A 22,177-nucleotide genomic window follows, 5' to 3' on the forward strand; every position below is an offset into this window, starting at 1 on the left:
CATGCTCCGCCTATAAAGGTATCTTTATTCTCCTTTTCCTTCTTGATGTCATGGTGCCTTTTAGGTGAAGAATGTTCATGGTGTGGGGAGAGAATAGCACAAGCCCACCAGCCCCCAGCAGTACTCTGTCCATGAGCATGACTTTGGGGCATAAAGTACTTACCGAGAGATGTGGGATTTCTGAGTAGCAAATGCAAGTCAGGGTTTATTTCCCCTAGTTATCAAAGTCCCATCTTTGGGGATAGATGACCCAGTTTGAAATTCCTGGTCTTGAGGAGGAGATAATGGTAAGCATCTTGTGCGGGAGGAGGGAGGACCCTGGGTGACTTTGGTTGTCCTCACAATCTCCTGGGGGGTTTCAACTGGGCATTCTGTCCACAGAACTCTTCTACCCTTTCATTGAATGGCCTCAGATCTCTTTGTTCCACTTGCCTATAGGAATAATTCAATAATTGAATTTATTTGATTAAGCATTTCTTTAACTGTTTAAACCATGCTTTAAAAAAATTCATGTTGCTTTTTCATATAAAAATGTAATTGATTTTGGGATTAGGTTATTTCGGGGTATAATTTATGCAATGGAAAGTTCACCCTACTTGGCATGCTATTGTGTGCATTTTAACAAACCCACAAAATTAAACTATAGAACAATTCTGTCACCTTCTCCTCCTAAATTCTCCCCAGGTCTTTGGTTGTGAACTGTTCTCACCCCCGTTCTCTTGCTACAACTGATCTATTTTTTTGTCTCTACAGCCTTTGCCTGCTCCAGATGTCATATAAATCATTATTTTGTGGGGTTCTTGAATCTGGCTTTCAGATTCCAGAAGTTGAGAGACAAACACATTGTTGTACATTATCTGTTGTATGTCATTTCTCATTGCTAAGAAGTATTCCATACTCCAGTTTGTTCATCCGTTCATCTGTTGGGAGAAAATTTGGGTTATTTCTAGTGTTGGGTAATTATGAATAAAGCTATAACCATTCAAATACACTTTTTAGTGTGAATGCAAGCCTTTGTTTCAGGTAGATATCTAGCAGTAGGACTGCTGAGGCATACGGTTAGTGTTTAAAAAACTACTACAGTGGTTTTCTTTTTTTTTTTTTTTTGAGAGAGAGAATTTTTAATATTTATTTTTTAGTTTTCGGCGGACACCTACAGTGGTTTTCAAAGCTGCTGTTAAAGTTGGTGTTCCTACCAACAGTATATAAGAGCTCTACCTCTTCATCAGTGCTTGATGATGCCAAGTGTTTGGATTTCAAACATTCTAGTAGATTTCTTGGAAGCTTCCCTCCTGATAATACCAAACATCTCTTGGTTTCCAACTATATAGATTCTCTTGCTACATTTACTGCTACATAGAATTTACATAGAATATAAGCAGTATGCAGATTTACCTTCCATATTTTTGCTGCTAGTTTAACAATAAAATTTATTTTTGTAGGTTAACTGTGTATCCTAAACTATTCTAACTTTACTTACTAGTTTTAGTAGTTTTTTTTTTTTTTTTTTTGTATCTCATGGTTTCTGTGTTAACCATCACATCTGTATGGAGAGAATGGCTGTAGCTTCTTCCACATTTTTAACTTCTTTTTCTTTCTTTCTTTCTTTTTTTTTAATTAATGGTGATGAATTATAGTCACAGGTTGAAAGTCAGTGGTTAAGTCTGGACATCTCGGCCTTATTCCTGATATTAGGGGGAAGTGATCAAAATTTTAACATGAAGTCTGATATTAGATGTACTTATTTCTTTAGAATCTTGAGGAAGTCCCTTTTAACTTGTTTTTGAACACTTATAATGATGGGTGTTGAATAGTAAATGCTCTTTCTGCATCTATTGGGATGATCATAAACGTTTCTTTTTAGTCTGTTGGTTTGTTGAATTACATTAATTTGTTTATGAACATTAAATCCATTCTTTGGATTTGGAATAAACCCAGATGGATAATGATGAGTTCCCTTCCTATTTTGTTGGATTGTTTGCTCACATTTTAATTTCGTTTTCTGTGTTGGTAGGGTAAATTAGTCTGTAAATTAATTTTTGTAATATTTATTTAATGTTTGCTGTTAGGGTTATGCTGGCCTGAAGATGAGAAGAAAAGTGTCTTCTCCATTTTCTGAACAAAACTTTGTGCAGAATTGGTGTCATTTCTTCCTTAAGGGTTTCATCATTTTGACCATAGAAATCATCTGGGCCTGGAATTACCATTGCAGCAAGTTTGCTGAACAAAATTCATTTTAAAAAAGTGAAAAGATAAAGGGCTATTCAGATTTACATTTCCACCCCATTTTAGTTCTAAGTTATCCTTTTAAGTAGAACCAGCTCATTTCCTCCATGTTGTCAAATCGGTTAGCATAAAATTGCCCTGTGTAGAGTGACAGGAGGGAGACTTGGGAGAGAAAACTGAAAGGAATGGGGCTTTCCTTGCTCCCTTAAGGTTTTTAGACTGAATCAAGGTCGTGTCCCTGAATGTCACCTTGGAAAGTCTGGTGCTTATAAAATTGGGCTACTCAACACTCCCTAAGGGCAAGAGACCCTGTAATAACAACCCAGAGAAATACCATGGCATAAGTATTTTTTCTCTAGGGAAATTCCCTGGAAAATTAAGTAACTTGAAAGTTGCATTAAGACTCCCCTCCCTTCCTCCCATTTAAAGGACTTCATGGTCTTTGCCACCCTCTGCCCTCTTCTGTGCCTTTAAAAATAAAAAAAAAAAAGGATTGGATCCAATCCAGGTTCTTCACTTTGCAGCTGCGTAGCCTCTGATCACACAAAGCAGGTGGGAAAATACAGTAATTTCACAGGAGCGGGGAGCTGAAGCTCTGTGAGTCTCTGAAATCCAGTGCGAACCTCTCTGCGCACTTTGCAAGCCTCCAGCAGCACCGTAGCCTCGCGAGACTTCCCGGAGCCCGTGAGGAGTCCGGCTCGGCGTCTCGCCGCGTGGTGCGTAGGCGGGAGGGGCGCGGAGAGCCGGGATACGCCCCGCCCACGTCCGTCCGCGGCTTCCTATTCGCTGCCGGCCCTCGTGCGTCGTGACATCACAGCGTACACCTTCCCAGGAGTGCGTGTGGCGGGGAGGCGCGGGCCGGTAAGCGCACGGGCGCAGGTTCGGTGAAGTGTTGTGCCGCGGCCGCGTCCTGAGGGAGGCGGGAGCGCGGGGTTGCAAGGCCGCAGCGTGGAGGTCGCGTCCCGGCCGCGTCCCCGAGGTGTTTCTCGCCCCGTCCCGCCCCGGGTGGTGGGGTCCTAGGACCCGGGGTCACGGCCAGGGTCTCCGGGGCTTTTCTGAGGCGGAAGTACAGGACGCCGCACGTGGCCCGGCGAGGGGAGCTCGCCCCCTTGGGAAACGCCGCTCCTCGGCCCCTGCTTTCCTAGGAACTGCGCGGTCCCCTTGCAGTCACCGAGGTCGGGGTCACGTGAGGGCCCGGCAGCTGTGGCCTGGCTCCGGGGCTGGGGGGAGGAGGACAGGGGCGTCGTGGAAGCCGAGCAGAGGGCACGCCGGGAGGAGAGGGGTGAGAAAAGCAGCCAATTTTCACTTCCGAGGAAGCACCCCCGAGTCATAAAGTTTTAGGTGCCACCCGGGGTGACCGTCACCCGTTGGGGGAGGCCTGCCGTTCTTGCAAGTCTTCCAGTTAAGTTTTCTGCAAGTCTCCCCCTCGCTCCTGAACCCGGAGCCCGCTTCTCGGGAGAGAGGACATCAGTGAGCCTCGTGGGGCTTCGGGCTGCAGAACTGGACAGCCACCAGCTTAGAGGTGGCGTCCTTCCGGGAGTCGCACGGCCCTCCTTTCATTTGGGTAGGAGGGGAGTTGCTCTTTGTCCCGTGTTTGAAGTTCCTTGTTGTGCATGTGCTTGCAGGTGGGTGCTTGGGGACCCTCTCTCCATGCTCAGGCACCTGTGTCCACGGCACCGGCCCGTCCTGAGCTGCAGCTGGAGTAGGCTGTGCCTTCTGAAGCGGCGGCTCTTCACCATGAAGTTAGAGTCTCCAGAGTTCCAGTCCCTTTTCACAGAAGGATTGAAGAGCCTGACAGGTGAGAGGTCCCTTTCTTGCTTTGGAAGCCTGTGTCAAGGGAGAGGCACGGGGTTGGCCAGCTTTTTGTAGCCAATGGGGGTACTTTTGTCATTGTTGAGTTAATGAGAAAAGAGACAGTGGGGGGAAGACTTCCTTATGGGTAATGGAAAACTACAGCCGGTTCATTAGAAGAGAGGAGAGGAGACGTTGACCCCAATAAAAGGCCTGACTTAGCTGAATGATTCCAAGTCCCATACATGATGGGATCAATCCTAAATGTGTAGGTACGTTTTCTTTTCACCTGGAGGAGGTCACATGCCTAGGAATGGTAAGTACTTTTGCCTGTATTATTAACTGGAGGGCTGGATTTTAACCTGGGCCATCCGATGTCAGAGCCCCGTGTGTAAACACTGAAGCTCTGTTTAATTGCCTTCTGAGAGAACTGAAGGCAGAAGCAAATAGAAATTCCTTTCACTTGTGCACAGACAAAATCAATCTAGGAGGGATACTAGATTGATTAGTTACATGCCCAAATCCTCACTGGCCAGTCTTTCAAGTGCAGGACCTGGAAGCAACCAGTACCTCTATTTTATACTATTTAGGTTCTACTATTTTATACTATTTAGATTGGCTTAGCTCAGTGTCTGATTATGGCAGCATCTCTTTGATGTTGCCATGTTTTATCAGTGTAGGTCCTTCACATCACCTACTGATGGTGTCTAAGCAGCCTAATGGCTGCATTTCAAAGTCTGGGAGGTTTAGTGGTACTCTTGTGGGTGCGTTGAGTTGTATGTATGTAGGAATGAGCTAGGTGCTTTTCTGGCCCAGCTGCTGGTGAGATTTAAAACATGTGGATGATGGGGTTCCACCCCCAGCTTTCCCTCCAGCTCAACCCTTCCAGGGAGGAGCACCTGTGGGTTTTGTTTTTTTTTAAACTCCACACATTAATTCTGATGAACAGAAGGTAGAAGAACCATTACTTTAAAATTTTTATTCCTATTCCCAAGTTTGCGTACTTATTTTTGAGATTGGATGGTTTCTTTTTAGGCACATTTGAGAGGTAAATGGTCCAGAATTTTTTGTTTCTTTTATGTTCTTCAGGTAGTCTTTTTTTTTTTAAATATTTATTTTTTAGTTTTAGGTGGACACAATATCTTTTAAAAATTTTTATGTGGTGCTGAGGATCGAACCCAGTGCCTCACGCATGCCAGGTGAGCGCACTACCACTTGAGCCACATCCCCTGCCCCTCTTCAGGTAATCTTGAAGTAAGGGCTTAAATTTAAGTTTGGTTATGCCCATGGCTTCAGTGTGATTTAATTAGGTTCAATGAAAAATGAGAGAGACTCTTGGTCCAGTGGAAGTGTATGAAACTATACTTTCTGTAAGCTTTCCTAATTAACTGTATTGAAAGGTAGAAAGAAAATAATTTTAATAATTATTTTCAGTACATCATATTTTATCCACTGTAGGTGAAATTCTATCATTTCAATATGAAATTTTATACAAATTAGTGAGATATTGTGTATTCTAAGACTTCCAAATTGTCCTATCTTTAACACACACAGCACCATCTCTAATCAGACTCATCACATTTCAGGTGCTCAACCACCACAAGTACCTAGCAGTTGCTGTTTGAACAGCACTGAACTAAAAGGTTCAATTTTGGGTTCACTGAAAATTGTCTTTCTTTTTATGCAATTCCAGCTACCAGTTTTTTCATTCTCAGTTGCAGAAATTCTCTGTGGCCCATCCCCACTCATAGTGCACTTTTTTTTGGAGATAAGGTTCTAGATATTGATTGCTATAATTTTTTGAACATCTTCTGAGAGTTACATTTGAGTTTCTAAATGCGAGTTTAACTTGTGAATTTTCTTCACGCTAAGACACGAAGTCCTAAGGGAGTTAGAACCTTAATAGTATAAAGTAGAGGTACTGGTTGCTTCCAGGATCCTGCACTTGAAAGACGGGCCAGTGAGGATTTGGGCATGTTGTAGGCTGTGATAGAAGTGGCAGGAATGCAATCTTTCCATGCACTGTTACACAGATAGCAAATTGATCACTTTATCTCTTCCTTGCTCCTTTGTAGAGACTTGGGTGCCCTGGTAAAATGCAGTGTCCAAAGCCTGCTGAATGGTGCAGTTTAAATGGTCTTGTAACAGTTCTCAAATCCTGATAGTTATGTTGCCTTGTATAAAATCAGTTTTTGCAAGAATTCTGGAGGATAGAATAGTGTGTTATGGTCATGTAATATAGGGTTTGCCGGGTCATTTCATACGTTTAAGTTTTCCTACTTAGTACAACCATGTAGTCTAGTGACGTTGAAGGTTATTTCCCCAGGCTAGAGCTGAGGCTGAGTTGTTAATTATAGGTGAGTTTTGCCCGAGCTTCAGGGCTAGTGTGCTCCCTGGGACTGCCTCAGTCACTTGCCTGAGGTTCCTAGTCCTTGCTGGGTGATGTCAGAAAGCCTGTATTTGGGACAGTAGGAGCAGTGAATGCTCTTCAGGTGTGGAGGCTGTTGGAACAGACGGTGTTTCTGGTAGTGATGGTCCTGCCATGCAGGGCTCTTTCCAATTGTCCCTCTGGCTTATCATCCCCCACCCCACACCGGCACTGAGAATCCAAAATCAAAGGAAGTAGTTCCTGAAAATGTGATTGGAAATTAAAAATAGGCAATAATTACAAGAGTTCTGACCCTGTATGGTCTTGAGTCAACGTTCGTTGTGAACAAGAATGATTAACAATCACTATCAAGGTGTGGTAGTTGGAGCAAATGAGCACAATGGAAGGTATACATTACAATTAAACACAGTTGTATCGGACGTCATCTTTGTGTGTGAGCTTTCAGAGGAATGTTGCGTGTGTCCCTGAGTCTGTAGGATGGAGGGTGGAAGGAATCTAAGTCTGATAGCGCCTACTCCCTTAGGTTAATGTAGAGTCATTCCTTTGCTGTAATTTTTATGACTGCTGTTCCACAGACAAATGTGTTTTCTCAATTGTATTAAATTTTTTTCCTTTTTTATTGGATCTTTATTAGTTATTCAGAAAATTGGGATTGAGTTTGACATAGTTACAAAGGCATAGAATAGAATTTGCTCTGATTCCGTTCCCAGTGTGGTTCCCTTCCCTCCCCTCTTCCCTCCCCATTCTCTCCTCCCTGCCCTGGTCTTCCCGTGTTTACTTTTTCTTTCTTCCTTTCAGGCAGTGTCTTGTGTGCACAGGGTGGTGAGGGTCACTGTGGGGTCTTCACGCACAGGGAGGCCAGATCCTTCCACTGTTCTCACTTATCCTGGCCCTCTCCTCCCCCCTCGAGCCCCTTCCTCCAGTACACTCATCTTTTTTGTTTTGATGGAATCCCTCCTTTTCCATTTCTTTCTCTATTCTCCCCCTTCCACATATCAGAGAAAAGTGGTATTTTTAAAATCCAGAATTGTGATGTTTTTGGAAATGGTTTAATAACAAGGATAATCAAAATGATGAATGGATTTCTTTGGGTTCTGTATCTGTCTTTCTGAAATGCAATTTATTGAGTGACCTTGAATTTAAGTTCATTTTAGTGAAGCCAGCTGGAGAACCTTAAAAATATCGGCCGTCTGTATAAATTTAATTCTAACCATTTTATTAATTAAACTAGACTCTAATGAATGGAATATTTGTTTTGTGTTCTCCTATAGATTGTTTGGTAGTGTTTTGCTTTGAAACATAAAAACTTAAGAGAAAAGTAGACTTTCCAACAAGACACTCTTTCTAGTCGTTACGCTGTTGCAGTTCAGTTTATCGCGAGCCAGGGGAGGAACGCTAGGTTTGCCATCCTGAGAAACGGGAGAGGAGACCATTTTGTGTAAGCTGTGTGTATGTACAAATGTGGGCTGTGTTGGCGGCTTTGATGAAATTCACTGAATGCAGTCAACAGAAGATGGGGCTGAAAGGCTTGGGAAGAGCGGGTGGAAGAGGGTGTGGGGTGACAGAAGGTGGGGTGGGGGCTGCATGTTGAGTTGTGGTTGGGCTGCTGGATCTCTGATGAGGGTTGGATGTGGTTGGATACTGCAGTGACCCCTAGCCAGCACCCCGGGGACACACCAGGTGTCCTGGAGCACTTTGGAAAGAGGGTCTTGGGAGTTCTTGAGGATGTGGGTTGCACAGGTTCTGAGGATGGTTCAGGGAGTGGGGCTTTGCCTTGCACTCCATGCTCTCCAGGCGCAGAAGCGACTTTTGGATGACTTGGTTCTTGCCTAGAAGGTGAGAACATTGAGACTGTCTTGTCCGTCAGTCAGGAGCAGTTCTCAGTCCTTCTAGGGTGTGTCTTGGACAGGGTTCTCATTTTGTCTGTGTTCAGACATTTTAGAGAGTTGTCTTAACTGTTCTGGGTCCACTGTGGGCAGAAATTGCTTTTGTGTTGTGCAGTTTCGGAACTCTTAGGCTGGCTCGGAGCTGCATCACCCGCAGTGTCGGGCCATAGTGGATGTCTTTGTTGGAGGGTTTCATGGGTTTAGTTATAGCTGCTCTGCCTCGTCCTGTGTAGCTGAGTACAGGAATTCCAGTGTTCGTGTGGTTCTGCCTGGAACATAGAATGGGTTTCAAACAGTAGGTGCAGATTGTTTCTTGAAGGCTGTGGCTGTAATGTGTACGTGGAGTGGCGAGCTGGTATTTGGTAGTGTCGTGCACAAACATACCGCCTCTCCACGTATTCAGAAAGAGAATTGCCAGAACACTCAAGAGTTTCTGAAGTGTGCACGTAAATTCCAAGAAAGAAAGCTTCCTTCTGGGTAATAATCTGGATTGGTGTCGAGGCCTTGGCATTGTGGAATTGGCGTTATTTTCTGTGTTGGCAGAGAAGTCGGCCTGGTCTCTGCCCCCCGCCAGGTCTCAGAGGCATGCTGCTGCAGGCAGGCCATCGCCCCTTCTGTGGGCCTTATTCTCGTTTTCATGTGAAAGGGCTCTTTTTTGTGATTCCCTGCTGTCTGTAGTAGGTGGAGAACCTTGTTCCTCTGGTTGTCAGAAAAAGCATATAGAAATAAACATCTTCTGCCGTTCCAGAGTTGTTTGTCAAAGAGAATCACGAGCTGAGAATAGCAGGAGGAGCAGTAAGGGATCTGCTGAATGGGGTCAAGCCTCAGGATGTGGATTTTGCCACCACAGCCACCCCGTCGCAGATGAAGGAGATGTTCCAGGCAGCCGGCATCCGGATGATAAACAACAAGGGGGAGAAGCACGGGACCATCACCGCCCGGGTGAGTGCAGGGCTGGCGACACATCGCATGCGGCTTTTGTCATTTTAAAAAGTATAATGTTGAAAAAGCAAGTATCAAAAAACCTAATAGTAATATCTACCGAGGGTTTTGTCCTGCATGGTTAATAGCCATGATGTTTAACTGAGTCTGATAACTGAGCTCTTACCTCCAGCCCCGGCCCCCTCTCTCTTTTTTTTAAATGTAATTTAAAGGAATGCAGTCTAACTGTAAAAAGTATTGGTAGTTTATTTAAAAAAGAAAAACAAGTCCATATGCTGCAGGTTTTGCGTCTTAATTTTGCGTTTGAAGATGTTGCCCCGACCTCCTCTGTGTGTGGCCCTTGTCAACAGCAGGCGTGTGGCTCTCCTCCCACCTTCCCAGTGTGTCCCTGTCAGGGCTGGTCAGCCCCGTGGGAGGGGTGCACTGCGGTCCTGCCGCTGTCCTCTGCATAGCTCTCCCTGGGCCACGTGCTTGGTGCCCCTCTGCAGAGCTGTAAAGTTCTTCCCACCAGTGAAGCACGCCATGTTTCAGGACTTTTTTGGGGGGGGGTGGGGGGGAGCCTCTTCCTTGTTATACCTCCCTTTTTCTGGGTCCCGTGTGGGGATCTCTCGGTTTTTCCCCTCTTTTGAGTAGGTGAGGCCTGAGCAAGCCCCACATGAATGAAAATGTTTTTATTTAACCCTGAACTGGCTTGGCCCCACTGTTACTCCATCTGGGAATAATTTTCTGTCAGAAAATTGGAGACTTTGTTTTCCAGTTTCTGCTATTGCCACTGAGGAGTGGATCCCATTTAGGTTTCTCCTTTGCTGGAAATTTGGTGGTTTTATTTTTTCCTTTTTGAAGCCTTTTGGTCCTCCCACTCTGGTGTTTTTAATTCCAAGGAGACATCTCTGGGTTTGGGTTTTGTCCTTGTTGTGCAGGGGACCACTGGCCTGCCTTATTCCCTTGTTGAGGGTCTTCTCCTCGGGAAGTGTCTTCCTGTGGACCTGGGGGACGTGCCCGTCTTCTGAGAAGGTCCTGTCTTCTCTTTCTCTGTCCTTACGTCTTGTATTTTTCACTTTTGTGGGAACGTTTTCACTTGATCTCTCGACCTTTGAATCACATTTGCAACTTTAGTGGCCTTTTGTTTTTAAGGGTCTTTCCTGGTGGACAGTCATGCAGTGCTTAATAGGAATATGTGCTGAGAAATCTGATGCTGGGCAGTTCAGTTAATTCTGTGACCCTTGTAATAGCACTTAGGTGAAAACACAAGTACTGCACAGCTGTGTAGAAATACCTTGTTCACGTTCTATTCTACAAGTTTTTCTATTAGAAATTTTTTGTTGTTAAACTTCCTTAACTGTTTTTGTTACATACACATTAGCTGAGGCTTCTGCAGGGTCGGGATCATCAGTGTCACTGTCTTGGTCCTCTGGGGCAGTAACACATAGAGTTGTCACCAGGCTTTCTGAAGTATCTACTGGTAGCTGTTTTATAGCTAACTTTTTTTCTTTTTTTTGGTACCAGGAATTGAACCCAGGGGTGCTTAACCACCAAGCCACATCCCCAGCTCTTTTTAAATATTTGATTTTGAGTCAGGGGCTTGCTAAGTTACAAAGGGCCTCACTAAGTTGTGAGGCTGGCTTTGAACTTGCCATCCTCCTGCCTCAGCCTCCCAAGCCCCTGGTTGTTACCATTCTGAAAACCAAGTGGAGCAAGGGGAGGGGCCATGTATCTTTTCACTTATTCTTGTTTTTGAGGTGTAGGTGCACTAGTGGGCTTGAAAAAGACATGAGATCAAATGTCTAGGATCACAGTTCCATGAGTTGATGAAAAGAAAAATTTCCCCCGGTCTATCCAGTGGTACTGAATATTGATTTTTTAAAACAATGTATTGCAGCTTCATGAAGAAAATTTCGAAATCACTACACTACGTATCGATGTTGTCACTGATGGAAGACACGCCGAGGTGGAGTTCACGACCGACTGGCAGAAAGATGCTGAGCGCAGAGATCTCACTATAAATTCTATGTTTCTAGGTAATGTGTGGAGACGAGATGTTTTAGTCCAGTCTGTGGGAGTGCCTCTTAAAGCCTGTAATGTGCTTCACTTCAGGCATGTATCCGGTGTGGCTGAGGGTGTCGTTGGCCGCAGTCACAGTCCCTGGCTTAGGCTCTGTCTGCGTGGGTCACGGGCTGGGGACTGGAGATGCCCACGCTGTTGCTTCTCGTGAGCGTTGGGCGATCTGTTGGCTGTGAATGGTTGGAATGGTGCCTGCCCCTCCTGGCCTTTGGCTTCCTAGTTGCATCTGCACAGTGGGAGCAGACGTGTCCCACCATGGGCTGCTCCTGCCTCTACATTGTCCTGTGCTCATGCCTCCTCTCTGTCCCTGTTCCCATGCGGTGGCACACGACTGGGATGACTTCAGCTCTGTTTTATCGTCGTGCCTCCACAGAGCCTTAGATGGCTTCTTAGCTTTGCGTCTTAGGAATCGCCAGTCATCAGGGGTAGTGTGCGGGGTGAGACCTGTGTGTGGTCTTCGTGTCAACAGAAGTGATGTGAGTTAGGTTAGTGTTTGAACCGTTATCGATACGTCATTTTTTGAATTCTAATTACAATTTGTGTCACGGTTAGGAAGGCCAGTTGTAGGCCTGAGTGTGGGATCCCTTGCTGACCACCTGATGACAGATGCCATTTCTAGGCCCCTTGGGATCTGGGCACACCAGTGGGCACCCTCATTTAGTGGGTTTCCCATTTGACAGGTAAAGAAAGTGCCAGAAGTTCAATACAAAGTTCAGGTCCAAGAGCCAAGATGGGGCTCCCATTTGCACAGCCTGGATTTATGACCCAGGTGCCCAGCGGGTACACATTTTCTTTTCTTACAGTGAAAGGGAAAGTGCATATTCTTTTTCATGATATTTTACAAAACAATAGCATTGCTGAACCTTTACAGTGTGCCAGGCTCTCCTGAGAGCACGTTACCTGCCTGCAGTGACCCTGGCAGCTCTGTGAGGCGGATCTCGGTGTTGAACCCAGGGTGCTTGGCCAAGGTGCACAGCTTCTAAGTGACGGGATCTGGATCCTGACTGAAGCCGCGGGGCTGTGGAGGGGATCCTGTTGACCAGGGTGTCTTTATGTATAGGAGACGGAGAACAAACAGAACGGCCACCAGTGACATCCTCACCGTGACATCCTCACCGTTTAGTCCTGCTTTTGTCCAGGTTTTTCCGAGCCTCGTCGTACCAATGTCTGGTTCTGGTGTTTCTGAGTGGTTTCTTGGCTTCCTCCACTGTGACTTTTGCTTTTGTCATATTTCCATGGTTTTCCTCCAGAATTTGGTCTTTACTGAAAACAAACCCTTAGTATCTCCAGGGTCAGGGTCACTAGGGAGAGTCAGGCGCCTTTTAGTAGAAGAAACAATATGAAGACCTACCATGTCGTTTGCTGTTCTGTGGTCAGGGGTACATGTGTTTTTTTTTTTTTTTAAACCAAATCAAAAGATTTGTTTTTCATGTCTTTAATCTGGAGCTTTTAAAATCTGCACTGATCATTAGAGTGGTGCCTCTCAGCAGCACCCTGTGCAGATCCCAAACCTCGGGGAGGGTTAGAGTGAGGTCTGAGCTGGCCGGTTGGCTGGGGAGGTCCAGCAGAGCTTGGTGGACGGGCACTTCCTGATGCGCCCACCTGGGTTGGTGGGTTGTTCCAAGTGTTTTGTCTTATTCTTAGTCCTGCGGTGACCAGCTGTCTCCGTTGGCCTTCTGTGGTGCTCTCACCTGGGCCCATTTTTCCCTTCAGTGAATATAGACAGTGGCATTTAATGGTGGGGTTTTGTTCACATCCATTTTAGGAACAAATAAGAGGCTTACCTCAGAGTTCACAGGAGGAGGCTGCCTGAGGGCGCCCCTGAGGTGGACAGGCAGGGCACCGCTGGGGGTTGGCCTAGCTAGAAAGTGGACGATTGTATTTCTCAGGACTAGGCTGAAAATCTGCATTTTTTAAGATGCTTCTGTATTTCCTGTATGTATTTCAGCCTGTTTTCTGTGTCTACGGTCCGTGTGTGTATCTTTTGCACACAGTAGACGTCAGCCACTCATCTTGTTGATACACACCCACCATTTTCCTGAAGTGTCCCTTTCTCATGGTGTGGCCTTGCCAGCAGGCTCCCCCACCCCCCAGTTCTGTTTATTATGTCTTATTTTGAGTGTGGCTTTGTGTTTTGCTTTTGTGATAAAGTTTGAAAGGTCTTTCTTATGGATTTGTTTTAGGATTAGGATTATAAAAATATTTTTCTATGGCTTTTTTACTGATTTCTGCGGGGAGTGTGTGCGTGTGCACGTGCTTATCTGCCTATGTTAACTTGACTGTTAGCTTGTCTGGAGTCTTCTCTTCCTACCCCACCGTATACAGATCCGGCATTTTCCCCCTGGGAAGCATTATGTGGTTGTGATGTATACAGGAATCCTATTAGTGTCTGCATTTTAATTTTATGAGTTTGAAATATGCTAAGTTTTTACTATTTGTGATAGTTTTGAGCTGATTTTTTTTGTGTGTGTTTTAAAATTTTTGCTGCTGATGATTTTTTTATTCCCCTCTGAACAGGTTTTGATGGTACCTTATTTGACTACTTTAATGGCTATGCAGATTTAAAAAATAAGAAAGTTAAATTTGTTGGGCAGGCTAAGCAGAGAATACAAGAAGATTATCTTCGAATTTTAAGATATTTCAGGTAAGACTTTTAAATGTAATATTAAAACTTTTGTGGTTTTTCATCTCACCAGAGCGGGACTCTGGTCTGCAGAACCGGTGGGTGTGGGTGTGGGAAGCGCTGACCCCCATGTCCACGGGCAGCGGTGTCTCGCCTGCCCTGGGTGGAGAGAGGTTTTGAGATGCTCTGTGTTCCTTCTCTTTCCTGGGCTCTGTGCTGTGATGTTTTGCATGTGAAAGCTTCGTGTCCTTTTTTTAACGTCCATTTTTCCTGGGTTGAAGGTTTTCTTTCACTCATCCTGGGGTTCGAGCGCTTGTCCCAGGCCAGGTGCTGAGCTGGGCCCTAAGGCGTGGGTGGCAGTGTCTTTATGCAGCCTGTGGCCCTCTGTGCAGTGGAGAAGCTTTGGTGCCTTACCACAGGTGACACTGGTGAAAGAGATCGGGAGGTGACCAGTGGAAATCAGAGTATAGACACGCAGAGCTGGTGTGAACTTGGTCAGCAGGGTACACGCTGGTCATGTGGTTAGCAGTGACTGTTACTTTTTAAAATCAAAAATTTATTTTTTATTACATAAAAACAGAAAACTTGCACATTATTATGGGGTGTCCTGTGGTGTTCTGATCCATGGGAGCACTGTCGTGTTTAAGTCAGGTCACATGTTATCTGTCCTCACTTATTGCGTTTGTTAATGGTGAGAATCTTGAGAGGACTACTTCTAAGCTCTTTGGAACGTGTAGTGCATTTGTCATTGTCTGTCGTCACCCTGCGCTTTGGTAGCACAGCAGAACTCCTTCCTGCTCTCTGACACCCCTCCTGGCCCCACTCCCCCCAACCTCTGGTAGGACCTTTCTCCTTCAAGGTCCTGTGGGAGTGAGGTCGTGCAGTACTTGACTTTGCCCGGCTCAGCTCACTTAGCATAAAGAAGTCTAAGTCCATCCTTGTTTTACCCCAAATTATAGGATTTCTTTTTTTATGGCCGAATAGTGTTCTAAATGTGCCACGCTGTCTTTATCCATTTGTGAGTTGGTAGATGCCTTTCCATTTCTTGGCGTTGTGAGTAGTCTCCCAGTCGACATTGGAGTGCCTGTGCCTTGGACACTATGATCTCGTGACCCTCAGTGTACCTGGCAGTGGGACAGTGTGTGCTTGTTAGTTTTTAAGACCCTTCTGCAGTGTGTTCATAGTGGGCAGACCCTCATGGACACTTGTGGCTTGTGTTTTTCTAGTATGAAACCGCTGTCCATCCTGTAGTTCATCTCCTCGGTGCTTCAGTAGCAGCGATTCTGAACTTCAGACTCTGACCTTGTGAGAACTATCCTAACTGGCTAGTGACCTGTGGTTGTGTGTGTCCTTTGCTGGTTGGGAGTCGCTCTCAGAAGGTTCTGTGTCAGATCATACATATTTTATCAGTAAGTGATATTTCTGTGAACTTGAATACTTTTAAGCAGCCTCTATGTACAAAAGAGCAGCCATGAACTTGAACACAAGTTTGGCCATATTTATCTAGCATTTTATGTGACTCGCTAGTGAATCTTAGGACCGCACTGTGGGACCAGTGCTCCCGAAGGCTTGTGGCCTGAGATTCTGAGACAGGCTGCGGCGTCTGCGGGTGGACTTGTCCCATTTGAAGGCCTTCCTTTGAAGGCCTTCCTTAGAGCAGTGGGTTGTATGCCGGGAGCTTGGAGGGGCCACCCTGCTCTGTTAGGGAACCCTGCCTGGTACGGGGCCTTCACAGGGGCTGTCTTCACACACCTGCTGTGAAGTGCCCTCAGGTCCTCTCTGGGTGGGAAGCAGAGCAGAGGCCTGGGTGTTCTAGTTCTGTCTCACCTTGAGAAAGCTCTACGTCTTGGGCTTCTTCATCTGGAGGAAAACAAAGGTGGAGAAGTGGCCAGATGGCGTGTTGGGTGTCTCCTAGACCTAACTGGTTCTGTATTGTCTTTCCAGTGAACGGAAGTGTGGAATATAACCTAATATGGAACAATGGAATGTAGTCTGTAGAGATAACGAAGGGAAGATTTTGTCTTACAGGTTTTATGGCAGAATCGTGGACAAACCCGGTGACCACGATCCTGAGACTCTGGAGGCCATCACAGAAAATGCTAAAGGCTTGGGTGGGATATCGGGAGAGAGGATTTGGGTGGAACTGAAGAAAATCCTTACTGGTGACCACGTAAATCATTTGATTCACCTCATCTATGATCTTGATGTGGCCCCTTACATAGGTGAGACCAGGTTATAAAATGTTTTTTGAGTTTTTGGCAAGGATTGTCTTCCTCCCAAAATTTCATAAGGGAAAAAACGTGTTGAGTCATTTGGCTCAAGAATTCTTAGTAGAGAACTGGCCTATTTTAAAACACTCTCCCAAGGTAACCTAGGGGCTAGGGTGGGTCAGTTTTGTCTTGGTCATCGGGGAGCCCTTCCACCGCAGTGGCCTCTGCTTCTTGGGTTAATTTCTGACGGAATCAAGGGGCTCAGAAGTAACTGCTCTCCTGCTGACGGACGGTCGACGCTTGTGATTCAGTAATGTCACATTCATGTTCACAGGCAGAGGGGCTCACGGACTAGGGGGGTGGGTTCTGTGGAGCAGGGCGGGAGGTGGGAATTTGGAAACCAAGTACCTTGTGGATCAGGTGTCACCACTGTCTGTGGACTTCTGATGGTGCTGGGAGAGGACATAGGGATATCTGGTTTGGAGAGTGACCCTAGGGACGGGGAGGAGACCGTGGATAGGATGAGTGGCGTGAGGGCGTTTCTGTGACTCCACTGATGGCTGGCTCGGGTGGATAACGGGTGTGGGCTGACCTTGGTTTGCAGGCTTGCCTGGCAGCGCGGGTCTGGAAGAGTTCGACAGGGTCAGTGGGAACGTGGAAGGCTTCGTACCAAAGCCCATGACTCTCCTGGCCTCGCTGTTCAAAACACAGGACGACGTGACAAAGTTGGATCTGAGGCTGAAGATTTCAAGAGAGGAGAAGAATCTTGGCTTGTTTCTGGTGAAACACAGGAAGGACTTGAGGAGGGCGGACGGCCCCGAGCCCCTGAAGCCCTACCAGGACTTCGTCATAGACGTGAGTATGGCCTCGCCGGCTCCCACTTGTTTTGAGTGGGAAAGGTCCCAGTGAGCGTTGGTGATGGACTAACGCGTGTCTGCCCCTAGTCTAGGGAGCCGGACGCGGCGGCCCGTGTGTGTGAACTGCTCAAGTACCAGGGCGAGCACGGTCTCCTCCGGGAAATGCAGTGCTGGTCGGTGCCCCCCTTCCCCATCAGTGGCCACGACATCAGGAAGGTGGGCATTTCCTCGGGAAAGGAGATCGGGGCTCTGCTGCAGCAGCTGCGCGAACAGTGGAAGAAAAGTGGCTACCGGATGGAGAAGGAGGAGCTCCTCAGTCACATCAAGAAGACGGAGAGCTGACCCGGAGCCCGCCACGCCACGGCGGCCGGTAAACGGGCTCTCCTTCCGCCTCCCCTGATGAGGTTTAGGAGGCGACAGCGGCTTTCAAGCTGGTTCACAGGAAATCTTGACAATGACTGTGAAACTGTGAAAGGGTGTCTGCCTCCTCCCAGAGTGGTCTGGCTGTACCTAGCGTTCTTGGAAAAGTAGGGTCGGATGTCCCCAGAGGGTGGTGGTCCTACCATCTGGTAACTGCCTTGAACAGGAAAAGTTAATGTCTGCCGAGGGGATGACCACCCGGGCTGCTCTGTACAGTGATGGCCTCTGATGGGTTCCGGGTCCTGTACGAGATCCAAAATGAAGGTTGCCCGGTGCCTGAGACACCTGACACACTTGGATTAAGACTCCCGTGTAACACACGAGTGCTTGTGGGTGGCGCGCACAGCAGTGTGGGTGGGTTTTACTGTGGAGGTGGAGGTGGAGGTGAAGGTGGTGGTGTCCTAACCCTATGCATCCTTGAGCCTGTTATTTTAATAAAACAGTCACTTTGGTTTTGGTGTGCGGTGGCATACACACTTGGTGACACCCTTTTCCTACTTGGAGTCTGTTCTCGCCAGGTGCAGAGAGACTGTGTCTGTTTCAGCTGCTTTTTCCTTTCTGTCCAGCCATAGCATCTTTATAGCCTATGAGCAAGTAGCAATTTTTGGACGTTGCCAAAAGAGGTTTTGCAGAGCACACTGCTGAGAAGAAGTGGCACTAGCACTAGTAGGTGAGTACTGACGGTATTATGAAGATATCTGTAGACTGAAGGATGCGGAAAAGGAGTGCAAGGACATTTCCCTGAGCTGTTGTCATTTAAAATCCCAGGCCTCAGCCAGAGCAAAGGAACACAAAAGGAACCCCCACCATGGGTCACCTGACCTCTATACCCTGATAAGCCCCAGGCACGTCCTGTCCCACCTTAGTGGAGTGGAGCAGTTACCCTAAATGAAGCCTTATAACCCAGACCCTTGCTTTAGCCCTCCGCCATCTTCTGCCCTGAAGATGATCCTGGCCCGGTGCTTGGCAATTGGCTCCTTTGCTAAACCTTGATTAAAGAGAAGCCTGCTGACCCGAGGGTTGCTTCCACCGTCCTCATGTATGCCATGTGTCCCAAACACTGGGTGCCTTGCCCAGGAGCTGGAGCAGGGTGGGATGAACCCTCCCCAATCCTACCCTGTAGTTACACTAGGACACAGGCGTTTCCCCACCCTGTGGAACGTAGGCCCTCCACACCTCTGCTGCGAGCAGCCGGCTACCCCAAGGCTTTGAGTCAGAGGTCTAACAGCCCTGGGGTACCAACCACCTGCTAAACTTTTGTAACTTTATGCCACATGGACAGTGAAAGGACACTTGCAAAGCCCAAGGACCACTCCACACACTGGAATCCCACATGAGATTCACTTGTCAGTAGCATGAAGCAAACCGACAAGGCTGACCTGCCTGTTGGCACTCAGAGCAGCTTTATGGCCCATGAGCGGAGTTCCAGAGCATGTTCAGGGGTTGCATGATCAGGGGCTGCGTCCTGGTCCGGGCTGGGTCAGCCTTTTAGCAGGCATGTTCAGAACCGAAGCCTGCGAGTCTCTAGGTAGCAGATCTGATGCCAATAGCCAGAAAAGGGATTTGTACCAAAGCCTTTGTTAATGTTAAAGGAGGCCGACTTCTACCCGCTCGCCAGCTGCCCTTCCCTGGCACACCCAGCAAACCTCCAGATCAGGGGCACCGTTTCCATTTGTTTTTACAGCCAAGACCCCATTTGTCCAGTTTCCACCACGTAGATGCCACCACCTTTTGGCTAACGAGGGACCCCCACCACTGAGATTAGGAGAAAGGATGTTTCCCCAGCCCCCAGTGGGAAAAGTCCAGTCGGGCAGCATGCAGAGTACAGAGGGTGCTTTGCCCTCTGTTGAGCCTCCTAAAATATGGGAACTACCCATTCAGTTCGTGGAGACACCCCTGGGCTGTCTACCAATTCTGAGACTCTTTATTCCCATTCTGACCTCGAGATTAAATGCCTCATTAGGCTCAGCACTCAGATTTGGCCACAATACCAATTAGATAATCTGCACTGGTGGCCCAAGATGAAACCTTCGATCAGTAGCTCTCCAAAGTTCAAAAATAATCTATTACAGATTGTCAGGATTGTCTGAGGTTTTCTACCTCTAAGCTTGCTCTCTCCTTCCCTCCATTGCCAAATAATACTCCTGCAGGGATTCTCTCTCCCAGTCCAGTTCCTCAGTGGGTCTGCGCCTGACACCCACAAAGACTTATTTAGCGAAGGGCACTGAGGCTTCCCAGAAGCAATTTGTAGATAGACAGAAAAGCAGCTCCCAGCCTCAGCCACCCATAGGCCCCACCAGACTTCCTAATGCATCTTCTGGGCCCTGTCCCCAGGGCAGACAGTTTTTGAAGTCCATACACTGAACTGCTAGAACCCAAGTCCCACTGCCCATCACCTCAGACAGTATTTTCTGGGGGGCTCCAAGTTATAGGGATGGTGGGTGGCAGGGAGGTGTGCAGTTGTAAGTAAGTGACTGGGAGTGAGACAAGGTTAGACGGCTCTAGGACTCCTGGAATATGGAAAATAGATCTGACTCGGGAGCCTTTTCTAATCTGGAATGGTGATCAATATAAGAAGTTTTAAAATGTCACCCATCTTGATAAGGATTTCTCACAGCATGTGTGTTAAATTCCAATGTTTCACTGTGTGAACCTACTCAAGTAGGTTATGATGCCTCACAAAATATGTATTATGTTACATGCAGAACTGTATGCTACAAAGATAAGTCAAACTATTTGGCAAAGTCAGCACAAACTCAGTCTCAAAGGCCAGTAGCCACCTGGCTGCCTGTCAGGTGCTCAGTGTCGTATCTGATGGTTGGTGGCTGGCATTGTTATCTTGGCTGGAATAATTGCTTCTGTATCCACATTTAGCAATTTCAAAGGAATTTTACTGAGACCTGGCAAACTCAAGTACATATTGATCAGGAAATTTTAAGTGAAATTCAACAACTAAAAGATTCTGTGATATGACTAGGAGAACAAGAGTTCCTATGGGCTCAGAGACATCAGTGTCATGAACATTACCAGTTGTATGTCACTAGAGTTCCATATAATAACACTTGAGATTCAATGGCAAAATGTAAGTAATCACTTAATGGGACTTAATCATTTTCATGTTTCTTCGGATGTATTGGAATTAGAATCTCAGGTTCGGCTACAGTCAGTGCAGAAGGACCAGCTTTTAATAATGAGGAAATATAGGGCAATTTGGCTAAAGCAGTCTCGTTGCTTAAACCTTTTAAATACTTTACTGTAAGTGTATCTTACTTACTAGCTATGATCATATGGTCAAACTTATCTCTGTTCTTGTTTTGTATAGTCTATCAAGCAGGATAGAATCAAAACATCAGAAAGTATAATTCAAAGAAAGGGTTTCTCAGGGAGACCTGTCAAAACCCATCTCCCTCTGTGACCACTGCCTGATTTTTTTTGAAAAAGGAGGACTTCACTCATGCTAATTTTAAAGCTCCTCCCACACACACCCCTCTTCAGCCTCAATCTCCAGGGTCTTCATGTTCTCTTCCAGAACTCTGAAGGGGGTCGTCCCATACTTCACCCATTCTCAGCAGGAAGCAGCCAGATTTGATTCATTAGACCCCTTTCAGAGTCTGGAATGGAGGAGATGGAAAATATGCCAAGGACATTTCCCTTAAGTTTTGTCACGTAAAATCCCAGGCCTTAGCCAGAGGAAAAGAACACAAAAGGAACTGCACTGAGCCCCCCATCCCCACCCAATCCTGGGTCACCTGAACAGAGTAAGCCCCAGGAAATTCCCTGTTCACATTCCTGTCCCACCTTAATGAATTGGGGCATGCTTCAGCCCACTGCCATGTTCAGCCTTGAACATCAGTTGTGCCAGGGTTCCACTGGTTGGCTCTGCTGATGTGAGGTGTGCTTCCCATCTCCCACCTCTGTCACTCGTGTGTCATCTGTCCTAACAGACACCATAGAATCCCCACACCCCACGTGTGCCCAGGCTGTGTTGCAGGGTAGGGACTGTTGTAAAACCTGTTATTACATATGGGGATGTCACTGCCAGTGTTACATGCCACAAGGAAGAATTAGTAAGAATTGAAGGTACTAATTTCACTTACTTTTTGCTGCTTAAATTTTACTTGAATATATTTAGTAAATTAAGCCACAATGTGATTCTTGCTATTTTACCAGTTAATTTGGTATAAGGAATGCTTTAAAATTTTGCCAATTGTTTGGTAAGTAAGCAGTATTTGCTAATTTAGTTGGGAAGAAAATTATACTAAAAGTTTTTCATTTATTTAGAAGCTGAACAAACCTGTGCTACTGTTGCTAATTTTTCAATGGCACATAAGGGGTACTTTCAAGTTTACTTATGTGGAAGTTTTTCTAAATTTTCATTGTGGTAAATAAGGTACACTTGAAATTTTTGCCCATTTTTCTGTTTATATTCTAACAGCAAATATATGCTAAATTTGGCATTTAATTCCTGTGGGGGAAAAGAGACCACTAAAAATTTTGGTAAGTTTTCCATTTAATTGATATGGTAAATAAGGACAACTCAGTCTGCTGATTTTTCCATAAATATGGTAGAAAGGGGATACTGGTAAATTCCTTGTTTTAAATTTATGTGGCAAATAGGGCCACTTGCAAATTATGAATAAGACCTGCATTTAATTTATATAATAAAGCCACACCACATGGACATTTTCCAAGTTCTGTAACTACTTTCTGTATTAAATAGGGGGATTTGCATAAGAATGGTATTTATGTGGTAAGTGGGGCCAAGTGCAATT

At 46.1% G+C, this 22,177-nt stretch overlaps 1 protein-coding gene across 4 annotated transcripts; it reads left to right on the forward strand.

Moving 5' to 3' along the window:
- Positions 1-3,036: 3,036 nt before the first annotated feature.
- Positions 3,037-17,980, forward strand: Trnt1 (tRNA nucleotidyl transferase 1). Of its 4 annotated transcripts, none has more exons than XM_026383089.2 (8): positions 3,037-3,087; positions 3,852-4,024; positions 9,041-9,234; positions 11,114-11,252; positions 13,813-13,939; positions 15,947-16,140; positions 16,733-16,983; positions 17,073-17,980. In XM_026383089.2, exons 2-8 carry the CDS (start codon positions 3,877-3,879, stop codon positions 17,325-17,327), a joined length of 1,308 nt encoding a protein of 435 aa, XP_026238874.2. In that variant the 5' UTR covers positions 3,037-3,087; positions 3,852-3,876; the 3' UTR covers positions 17,328-17,980. The 4 variants fall into 4 exon arrangements, with proteins under 4 accessions (XP_026238874.2, XP_026238876.1, XP_026238877.1 ...); XM_026383091.2 differs by having other exon boundaries at positions 16,840-16,983; positions 17,073-17,163; XM_026383090.2 differs by lacking the exon at positions 3,037-3,087 and adding an exon at positions 3,101-3,205 and having other exon boundaries at positions 17,073-17,973.
- Positions 17,981-22,177: the final 4,197 nt, after the last annotated feature.

The sequence above is a fragment of the Urocitellus parryii genome, chromosome 16, assembly GCF_045843805.1.
Source record: "Urocitellus parryii isolate mUroPar1 chromosome 16, mUroPar1.hap1, whole genome shotgun sequence".
In the NCBI taxonomy this organism is placed as follows: domain Eukaryota; kingdom Metazoa; phylum Chordata; class Mammalia; order Rodentia; family Sciuridae; genus Urocitellus; species Urocitellus parryii.